Source organism: Cystoisospora suis (assembly GCF_002600585.1).
Source record: "Cystoisospora suis strain Wien I chromosome Unknown contig_8067, whole genome shotgun sequence".
Classification (NCBI taxonomy): Eukaryota; Apicomplexa; class Conoidasida; order Eucoccidiorida; family Sarcocystidae; genus Cystoisospora; species Cystoisospora suis.
This window is the reverse complement of record NW_027160850.1, coordinates 1-10440: the sequence shown is the minus strand read 5'-3', so window position 1 is coordinate 10440 and position 10440 is coordinate 1. Positions and strand designations below refer to the sequence as shown.

Below are 10440 nucleotides of genomic sequence, written 5' to 3'. Positions count from 1 at the left end.
ATCACAAAGGAAGGAAGGAGGAAGCTTGCGCAAGGTGATGGTTCGCCAACCAGATTCTCCTCTTCGGTCGGTTGCGCAACCAGAACATTTCAACGAAGAAAAGAAACCACAAACGTGGAGAGGAAAAGAAAACGGAAGGCTCTTGATCCTGATACTATACGGGCTAAAAAAAAGACAAGAGACGGGAGAATAAGTGGTAGGGCAGGGTTGCCGCTGTTCGTCAATTGCCGGTGCTGCAGCGGACCCGGAGAGATGACGTCCGGTGCGACCCGATTCCAATTGCCCAAACCGCGCTGCGCTTCATATAAATACAGTACGCCTGGGAGACAGCCTCTGAACATCCCTACAATTGGCAGGGCCGGCCTAACAATATGCCCTGTACGCGCGCAAAACTACGGGGTAACAGCGGTCCAGCACGCAAAGCAACCGGGGAGGCAGCGCGAGGTTCAGATGCCAGGTGCGGGAAAGTTACGATCACAGTTCCCGGCGAGACGTGGCAGGCCCCTCAAGGGCCTGTTTGTGAACGGAAATATACCCTTTTGATGAAACAGAGGTGATGATGCCTGCACCAAGACAGGCACACTGGAGAATGAAGGTGTCCACCGAACTCTAGGGTAAGGCGTCACAAGCAGGTGGTCGGTTTCCCCCCAGAATATCTCGTAGTTTCGGTACTGTCTCCCTTTACCATGTAGCCAGCCGGGCGACCTTGCTCAGCTCCTGATTGTCCATTCGACGGCGCCTCAACTTGATGCCGTCTCGCCTGCGAACTCTAATTTCTGGGAATGGGCCCGCAGAGACGCGGCGCGGCCGGACACACTCCCCGAAACCTCGCATTCTTGTAGCGTGAGCGGCCTGAATCCGGTGAGTCGTCTGATTGGCTACCGGAGACCATGGACGGGTAACGGTCGGAGCCTCACCTCGTTTTGTCCCCATGATTCGTGTACCTATACATGTGAACCCACGACCACTTCGCAACTTGACGTCGAGAGGTGCGGGGCTGAGACCTAAGGCGAGTGCTCACCTGGCCCGTGCCAGAGATTTCTACCGTTTCCAGTACCCGAAGCTCCAGCGGCACCCGGCGAGGCAGTAGAAATATGCAAGGTATGGGACACCGGCAGTGAGCTCACTTATCAAGAATACGCGGGGCATCTACTAACCTCAAAGTGGCCGGTGCAGAAAGTCGAGCGCGGCAGGGACCCTACTACGCTCGAAACGTTCAGACAGGGAAAGGCGTTGCGAGCTCCCTTGTTGTTTGACCCGACCAGTGGACACCTGCCCCGTCTCCTCTGGAGGATGTTGTGCGGTCGCCAGACTGCCCCTTCATGATACTCCACCCCCACAGGACAAAAACACTGGAGACGAAACCTCAGCGACGGGCACCTGCGCTTTTAGACACATAGACCACGGAAAGCCTTTCTTCTCTAGGACACACGGCTGGGTCGCGAGCTCTTCCGTCGACCATGCCTCTCTTTCGAATGGTATATGCCAGCAGAGCGGGGCCGGCTGGCAAGCAGGCAGGAGGCCATGTGCCGTCCGATTCAGTTGATGCAGGGCCAGCGCTTTTCATCCCAGGTAGTCTTGTCAAACACTCGGGCTGCAGGCTGCAGTCAGCTGCACCGGGGGAATCTACCGTACAACCTGGGTATCGCCTCATTTCTGCGGCGGCAAGGAGGAAGACGCTGCACGCCACACTAACGCTTAGCACGCGAACCTCATTTTCCGGGGAGGGAATTTGACACCGTGACAGTTCCCGCTTTTGGCCGGGATGCCTCCACCCTGTCGACCCTGATCGCGGCTGCCTCGCGACTACAAAATTTTTTGTTCGCGGTGCCTCAAACGAGACACGGTAACGTTTCTTTGTCCCTCCCTTTCTTGTGGACGGAGGGAAACTCCTACTGTCCGAAGTCAACTGTTATGCTGAGTGTCACTATCCTCGTTTCATTTTTCCCCCTCGAGCCTTGTCAAGACTCTTTCGTGTGCTTCAGGTTCGTCGCTTGTGGACACCCTTCGGATTCGAAGAAAGATCACCACATTCTTTTTTTGTCGTGTGTAGAGCCGCTGGTCGGAAGTCAGTCGATGTCACAGCTTCGCCCCGTTCGGCAGTCACTCCCAGCGTGTGAAAAGCTCGGGGGCTTGTGATCGGTGCCCCTCCTCCGAACACCTCGTGTTTGATTTCAAAGAGGTTAAACTTGGGTTGTCGCACTGGCGCTTATTAGCCGAGTTGCTATCTATGCCACAACCGGGACTGTTGGGCTGGCGTCACACACACAGAGTAGTATCATCAGCATATTCCATGTCCTGCGTAGAATGCGAGTAGTTCTGCGAGGCGCCACGTTCGGGATGTGTACTGGCTCAGTACTTCGGGGTCTACCAAGCAGGACAGCTACGGGGTTTTTGCAAGCCAGCTCATCTGGCGCCCTGTCCCGCTTTCGCAGCCCGGACTCCACCGAAGCTACTCACTGCTTACCCGCAGTCCTTAGCCAGTTTCAGAGGAAGGGCCATTTTGATCGGCTGAAGGACCGTATCTGTCAGTCTGCAGACGATCCCAAGTTGATGTAAAAAGCAGTCGCCAGACCTCGGACACACATGCCCTCACCCAGGCGGGAGTGAGAATGAACACCTTCACAAAAGTTGTCGTTTGCGGAGCCTCAGTTGGGGTGGTTATTTTGCTGGTGCTGGTGATCACCTTAGCAACGTTGACGTCGAATGGCTTCAAGGGCCGGAAAGGATGGCAACCTGACGGCCAGCCCTGCACGGTGAATTGGGAGATAAGCCCGCTGGCATCGCGTCAGCGTTGCGCCTTGCCTCTGATATGTGACTACGAACAGGCTTCAAGCACAACAGGTACCGTTATCAACATCCATACTGCGCAGGAGCTTCTAGCGCAGATCTGTCGGGACCGGTTCTCGGAGAGCGGCCCCTTGTGGCAGTGCCAGGTCGGCCCTCAAAGGGGGTGGCGACGGTGAAGGCCGAACGCCCAGCAACTGAACTCCCAACCAAGAACGCAGGGACTCCGGTTTGAATGCTTACTGTAGTTGTACATCCATTTTGTGCTTAATACAGGTACTTGCAGATTACCAGGCAGTCGCCCTGCTGGAAGCTCGTGTAGAGCGTCTCCATACCTCTGCGACAGGACTAGCTTCTGCGACCAGTGGTCTTTAAAGTGCGAGCGCGGTCCTGCCGGGACAAAAACGATTGGCCTCGGCCAGCCATGTTCTATCTCGGAGGCCCACAAATGTGTATCTGGAGCTTGCGAAGATGTCAGTTTACTTGAAGGTGCAGAACAGGGAGGGAACGCAAAATACAGGCGCCTTGCTGTGGACTTCCAAGGAAACACATCTGGTCAACAAGCATATTCAGGGTTTCCCCGAAAAACCGTGTGTGTTGAGAAGAATGTTGGGCTTGGCCGAGAGTGCAATCTGTATAAGCACTGTCGGACACCATGTCAGGTCTGCGTCCGGGGTGTCTGTCGGCAGTATCCAACAGGAGGCAACCAGTCACAACTGGCTGTCACGCAGCAGCGGCAAGTCTCGGACTACGCAGTCTCTCCTCCAAGCGTCTACCCTAGGCGCTTAGCCGAACCGGAGAGCCATGGCGAGCCGGACTGGTACGCTGCAAGGGAAGCCCGTGAGACAGAAGACCGTGCTACCTCTTCAGAAGAACCAAACAACCGGGGGTACAAATCTGGACGCGAAACAGCGTCACCTGAATCTCCCGCAATCGGCGGACAGCAATACGTGCCCCCAGTTCCGTACCCGGGCGTATACCCGACCGCGCCGAGGCCTCCGTCTCCTCCCGGGACACTAGCAAAACGTCTCTCGACGCTGTTTGACGGAATTGCCACAGCGGTTGCTCCACTCGACAACAGGAATCGTATAGATCAACAGACTATGACACAACAAACTCTGCAGCCGGTCCCGGTGAATGCCATCGTCGCCCCTCCTCCCCCGGGGTCCGGAACGGTTGTGGTAGCGCCTCCTCCGCCTGTAGTAATTGCGCCGCGCACTCCCTCTGTGGCGGTGCAGGTTCCGGGTCCCGGATCTGGCCTTGTCCTTTCCCCTGGGCCGCCATCTGCCGCCGCTCCTCTCGGGGCCGTACGGCCTCCGGTAATCGGCCCAGTCCCACCAGGGTCGACTCCTGTAGTCGTTGGACCAAATGCGTCTGTCTCAACACCGCCTAGAATATATGCTCCCCAGCAAGCTGGAGTGTCTGGGACTCCCCAGGCTGCCGTTGTCGGCCCTGCTCCGAGATTACCTCTGGCACTCGTTGCAAACAACGACAGGCCGCTGTCTTACCCTCAGTACTCATCTGCGCCACTTGAAGGAGTTCGCCGCACCCCTCAGGCTGTGGGAGATAACATCTTGCCGGATATGCCGTTTGGTGCTAGCCCGTCTGCTGGAGGCGTTGTTGTGGTTGAACTGAACAACCAGCAGACTACCATTGGAGCGGATAACTACACTCTGCAACAATGCCTCGACATGTGCTGTGCGCAGGTGCGCAGTATACACAGTGCGACTCGGCAGGGCTAGCAAAGTTGCAGCTGGCCGGTTCGTAAGCGCCAGTTTTTGCTGGTTGGCTTCCCCGCGATATAGTGCGGAGTGGTGATGCCAGGTCAGAGCCTCAGCCGATGCGAGCGTGCGAGAGTGTGGGACAGGCTGACCAGCTCAAGGGAGAATACACATCCGAACGAGGTTAGATTACAGCACACTGGTTCATTCCAACGGTGGCGGGAGTGCCGCGCTGTTCCACATCGCCCGATGGATTCTGAACGCAGAACGGGTAGTGATATGACTGTGCTTACGACCTAGTACCGCAGGGAACAGCAGTGTCGCTAGTCACCTTGGAGACTCGGACTGTCGGGCACAAGGAAAACTGCGTGCTGCGCATGCCTTCAGGATTACTATTGCCCGGTCCCGGCGACTGCGACGTGCCTTCCCCGGCTGCGGGAGGGCCAGATTTGCCGGAGCAACACGTCCCGGGAGTGCCAACGAGGTCTAGTGTGTGGTGGAGGCCGGTGCCACGCTGAGTTGTTGTATGCGTTCTCAGTTGACTCGAAGCAGGAAAAAAGTCCCTCCGTTAGCTCGAACTTTTTGTCCGCCAAGGACAGCGGAGTACTCGCACCGGCGAGACCACCGGTAGGCGGGCCTGCTGAGTCAAAGGCTTCCTTTGACAACTTTTTAGCAGGTTTCGCTTTAGAGGGTTCTTCAGTGACCCCCTCCGGTATGACCAGAAGCAGTGTTTCCGGGGGCGGCTCCGGTTGCAAGCCCTGGGAAGCCGAACTGCCTGTGGAAAGAGAGGCCTTCACGACAAAGATCAGGGACGGGCAACCTCCAAGATGTGAACACATTTCTGGCAAGCCCTGTCAGGTCGACAGGGATTGCCTGGTGGGAGCAACACCTTTCGCGTACTGTGAGACGGAAACACGAGAGTGCACAGCTCCCGAGTTTCCAAGCTGCCTCCAAGATTTCGAACTTCTCGTCCAGGAGTCTACTGGCCTTCGCGGTCTGAGCGAAGCAGCGGCGCCCGAGATGCTAGTTGGGGGAGGCACACCTGGGCCAACAGCACAGGAGGTAACTCTGCTACTTTCTGATTTCCTCAGGGAGGATCATTCAAGAGAATCGAGCGCACGCGAAAGGTGGCGTAAATCAGCGCGCCGGTTACTCTGCTGCATGGGGCGGCTCGATGAACTAGCCAACATGGTCGACTTCCAATCTCTCAGAAAAGGACAGTGGCTGGCAGCGTGTGCCAACTAAATAGTTGATGACTTTTCTTTTCATGAGGCCATTCAACCCGGCGCCCCCGCATCAAGATAGGTTCTCGCCGCGGTCCCTAGTTTCCCACGTACACGTGACAATCCACTAGAAGAAGTGTACCACCTGTTCTCGAAGGGATTATATTTGTGCAACCCTTGTGTCTTCCGAGCAGCTTATGGCTCTCATTGCTGACTGCTCCCACTGCGCACTACGTCACCTGCGCGAGTCAGCGCGAATGGGGCAGGTGCCACCTCATGAAGCACGTGAAGTCATACGGGCTGAGACGTCTTGTTTTTTTTAGCCTCCGACACGAAACCGCGAAGATCCAAATGGCTGCTACTGGGATTAGTGATTTTCTTCTTGAACGCCGAACAACGAAGGGTCAGTTGCTCGCCTGTGTTGTTTAGTTTCCTTTTATGTGACAGCTGCGTCCACCCGACAACCTGTTTGTTGCTCGCGGCGGCCTGCACCCGGTGGTCTCAGGGACTGAAACGCGTACAGCTTACGAGACAGACAGCCGTCAGGCGTCGCCCGAGGCAAAAGGGAATGGCTAGTCTTGGGGACGTCAGGAAGACAGCGCTGCTGTCTTTAAGAAACCTCTGGCATTCATATGCAGCTTTAGTCAGCCTACCTGGCTCCCTCACAAAGGTACTTTTTGGGCACTGTTTCGCCGCTGAGCGCGAGCTAGACTAGTCCCTACGCTACTCGGAATCGCACGTCTTGCAGCTCCGATGTAAGACGTTCGCATACAAAGCTTGCTGTGACATTGACGGTCAGAGGGCTCGGGGCCAGAGTAAGGCGTGCAGTCGCTGACCAGATATACTGGTGCTGCAGGTGCACACGATGGGAGAACCTGCGGAAAAAACGTAAGGTGGCCGCAGGAATCGCCTGTCGTGTCTTAAGGAGCATGCTCTTGCATCGCACCGCATGCATCGGGCTCGGCGTGTTCCGGAGACGTGTGTGGGATCATCCGTAGATCTCCCGGGCCACGGAAAGGCCGCAGTTCTGCTGAGTTTCTCTCCGCAGATCCTGTCAGTTATACCAAGCTGAGATGTCACGCTACTGGCGGTTCGGAGTGCTCTGACGCTCTCAACAGTTCAGAGCAGCTACAGCGGACCCAGCGTGCGCTTCCTGGCTGGTAAGCAGTGCAGAAACAGCAGCGCACTTCCCTTTTTCATGGTAGCTCATCTCCGCTGTATATCTGGCTTGGATGGTGGCGTGTCGTTACTTCTCCAGTGCTTCTGCTGCAATGCTCGCTCGACGAAGAGGAAATGGTGGCGGCAGTTTGTGAGCTGATGTTGCTGTATTCGTGCGGAGGCTAGGAGCAGATACCCGGCTGCGAATTCGCGTTGCCAAGTCACCCCTGGGAAAAACTGATCCTGCTCCTCCTCGACACAATGACGGGTTTCCGCGGGGGCTGTCGTGGCAGCTGGTCTTCCCTGGCTCTCCGGAAACCTTCAGCTTCGAAGCATGGCAGTTGTCGTTCGCGGGCAATTTTTGTCGCGCCTCCAGTACACCACCTGTCTCACTCTCCTTCTGATTGGGCCGACGACGATTTTTGGTCTTTCGTGGACCGGCGAACTTACCGTTTCGCTTTGGGGGTGACTGCACGACAGGGCGTGTACGGTAGAGTGAGGAACACAGCATTTACCGTAGCGACGCCCCCTGCGCAAGCTTTGCAAGTCTTTCTGCTACCTTGCCTGCGTTTCTTCTCGGCCAGTGCTGTTGATCCGGGTAAGAGAATAGGATTCCTGTCAGACTCCAACCGCGGCCGTGTGACTCCGGAAATGTTGGAGCTGGTAGGGATCTCTGTTGAGCCGAAAAGAAGACGAGAAAATTCTCTTTCATTCCCGCCTCCTTTGATGTCGGATGAAAACGCTGTGTCGCAAGGGACAGGCGCGAACGCAGGCGAGGCCTCGACGCTCCACGGGAAGTTTTCGCAGGTTCTTCCAGAGCCAACCGCAACGCCATTGAAGTTGCAGGTGTCCGAACCCGTCTTTCAAATTTCACCTTCACATTTGTCAGGCCCCATTCTCATAGATCGAAGCAGTTTTTGCTCTCTAGAAGAAATGGGTACAGGAGATCGGCCGGGGGCGCCCGCGGACTTCAGTGGATACATCCGTTCGCTCCTCTTCTCTGCCCGTACACCAAGAGTCACCAGAGATGAAGCGGTAGAGAGCCTTGGCCGTCGGTCAGTTGCACATCATCCCATTACTTTCAAGCGCTATAAAGAGGGCATGACCGCAGCGCATTACTATCCCTCTCGCCTATTGCACCCGTCGAAGGCCGCTCCGCTTCCCAAGGGCGTTTACGTTACTCCTTTTACCAGCGTCGAGAAGGCCTCGAGTATGGGTTCAATCAGCTCAAAAGTCCTACATCGAAGGGCGGGGAAGCCTCTGGCAGCCACTACGGATCATGAAGGGCATTTACACACTCCGCAGACTCCAGTGCCGGTAAGCCTGAAGAAAACAAGAAGGCGTCTCGGGCATGTCACGAGAGCAGTTTCTCTGTTATGTCCCCGTGCCGATTTGCCAGCGAATGTGCCGAGGCTCCTTGGATGTTAACCCCTAGGTATTTTTTCCACTGTTCATGTCAGTTTACTGCTCTCCACCTCCAGTGGATGCAGTGTATACCAGGCTAGTCGCTCTGGCGACGTTCTGCTTCTAAGCAGAAATTGTTTTTCGAAGGTCCGCGACGTGTCAATTCTCCAAGTTACCACGCACCGCCGGTGAGCCTGCTCTGGCTTCTGGCGGAGGTTTTTATATGGTTGCTTCCGCTCTTGAAAGCGACATTGCCGGCAGGGCACGAATGGGCTTCTGGATGGTTCTGTATGCGATCGCAACAGTCTAATAGCTGCGCTGCGGACTACAGTGAGTGTCGATCGGCTGATGTTCGCAGAGACCACGTATACGGGCAGTGTCACCTGTGGTCTCTTGCTGACTTGTGTTTGTACACACAGCAGTACGTGTGTCCGTCAAGTACAGGGTAGATCGGTTATCGTGGGATCGTCCTGCGGCTTGGAGCACGCTGGCGTGATGCTCCGTCGGAGAGATCAGCTCTGTTCCACTTTCTTACTGGTGTTGCTGGTACATGCTTCACCGAGTCCGGGGTAGCCTGTGGCGCGGGTTTGCGTATTCGCGTTGAGTGTCCTGAGCTCACGCTTCTTTGTTCATTCTGTCGGCTTCTGGGGAGCTGCTTTGTTAGAGCCGCTTCCAATAGCAACAATGCAAGTTTCGGGCTGCCGCTCTTCATCTGTTAGGTTTTTTGGTTGTGGTCCTTTCTTTAAGTGCCCCGATCCATAAGCGACCTGCACAACTTTTAGATCCGTGGAAGTGTGGTTGACACACGGGGATCATATTGCATGTGCTGGCCGGGTATTCAGATATCCACTCGAGCAGTAGTAATCAGGCGTCTACAGAGACCCACTGGGATGGCATGATGCTTTTCTTCGTTCCAAGCGGTGAAGCAGCTTGAGGGCGCGCTCCTGCGGAAAAGCGTGCTGCTCCATGAGAAACAATCTTCTCTCTGACATCCCGCTGTGCGGTCGACTGCGTCAAACGTACAATGATGTAGTGCACGTCGTGTTTGGAGACACCGTTCTGCAGCAGCATCGTTTATGGCGGGGGACACCCTTTGTGACAAGTGAGGCGGTGCTCGTCCGGCAGTTTTGATGCACTGTCAAACACAGCAGAAACTTGTTTCAGCGGCCCTTGTCAAACTCATTCCTCGCGGACATTTGGTTGTAGACACACAGAAGGCCATTGCGCATGTTCGCGACCGTTTTGCTCACAGTCGTGTATATAACACACCGGATTGTTGTGGGTCCAGTTTCCAGGTCCTACCGGGGATGTCTCCGCAAGGTAGCAGAACAGCGGCCCCGCCTGTCGGGTCATTTCTGAGATCCAGTTGTACTACATAAGCGCAGGGAGATGATGTGCAGAAGTTCCTTTTTTGTTGAGGCTGAGACGCCTGGATTCTCCGGCCCGCAGTCCCTAAGATAGGCAAAATTGTACCTGATCCGGTCTCCTTCAGTAGTCAGCTCGTTGTTCGAGACAGGGCCGCGTGGCCAAAAAGCTTCAGACACAGTTCAGTGACAAGGAGCCATGGAACAGAGAAGAACGCGTGCTGGACACTGGGATGACGTTAATTGTCCAAGTCCCTTGTAGCTTAATATTGTTGACTGGAGCTTTGTGTTTTTTAGGGTTGAGCGCTTGAGGCCTTGCAATGGTTCTGACAGCGCAAATGCGCGCTACAGTATTTCGTGTGATTCTGTCGTTCTGAATTGGGTTTGCGTGGCGTCCATCTTTTGCTCCGTCTTCAACAGAGAGCCTTTCTTTCTTGCGTGCTACAGCCGTGCTATACTGCCTGTTTTCCTCCTAGCAGATTCTCGCTGTTCATCACGGCTCCCTGATTTTTATTTTTTCAGCTGGATGAGCGGGTTATGGGCCGGCTGACGCTTCTTTTCATCTTCACGACCCATCCTCCGCATAGTGAGGTGAAGGATCTTAGTCGCTGGCGTCAGGCGCTGGAGGAGCAACCCGACTACATTTCCTTAGTGTACCAAAACTCCACTGCGGATCTGCAGGCGCGGCAGTCATGCGAACATGGAGCTCTCATGCAGTGCCTAAGTGTACCGGATTTTCCCCAGCATCCGCCTTTGCGTCGGAAAATCCGGTACACTTAGGCA

At 55.4% G+C, this 10440-nt stretch overlaps 3 protein-coding genes across 3 annotated transcripts; 2 read left to right on the top strand and 1 right to left on the bottom strand.

Moving 5' to 3' along the window:
* Position 1: 1 nt before the first annotated feature.
* Positions 2-541, bottom strand: CSUI_010717 (uncharacterized protein). The gene has a single exon (XM_068070819.1). The coding sequence runs from the start codon at positions 339-341 to the stop codon at positions 90-92; it is 252 nt and encodes an 83-aa protein (XP_067917207.1). The 5' UTR covers positions 342-541; the 3' UTR covers positions 2-89.
* A 1290-nt stretch (positions 542-1831) lies between these two features.
* CSUI_010716 (uncharacterized protein) lies at positions 1832-6177 on the top strand. Its single transcript, XM_068070818.1, has 3 exons — positions 1832-2844; positions 3064-4493; positions 4896-6177. The coding sequence occupies exons 1-3, from the start codon at positions 2613-2615 to the stop codon at positions 5751-5753; spliced, it is 2520 nt and encodes an 839-aa protein (XP_067917206.1). The 5' UTR covers positions 1832-2612; the 3' UTR covers positions 5754-6177.
* A 552-nt stretch (positions 6178-6729) lies between these two features.
* On the top strand, positions 6730-10437 carry CSUI_010715 (uncharacterized protein; the record flags this gene model as incomplete). The annotated part of the gene is made up of 2 exons (XM_068070817.1): positions 6730-8206; positions 10180-10437. Exons 1-2 carry the CDS (start codon positions 7151-7153, stop codon positions 10435-10437), a joined length of 1314 nt encoding a protein of 437 aa, XP_067917205.1. The 5' UTR covers positions 6730-7150.
* Positions 10438-10440: the final 3 nt, after the last annotated feature.

Excerpts from the sequence above, each read along its gene's own strand:
- CSUI_010717 (XM_068070819.1), bottom strand. The coding sequence starts at position 341 with ATGTTCAGAGGCTGTCTCCCAGGCGTACTGTATTTATATGAAGCGCAG.
- CSUI_010716 (XM_068070818.1), top strand. The coding sequence starts at position 2,613 with ATGAACACCTTCACAAAAGTTGTCGTTTGCGGAGCCTCAGTTGGGGTG. Across the intron at positions 2,845-3,063 it reads ACAGGCTTCAAGCACAACAG|GTACTTGCAGATTACCAGGC; the intron begins GTACCGTTATCA and ends TGCTTAATACAG. Across the intron at positions 4,494-4,895 it reads TCGACATGTGCTGTGCGCAG|GATTACTATTGCCCGGTCCC; the intron begins GTGCGCAGTATA and ends GCATGCCTTCAG.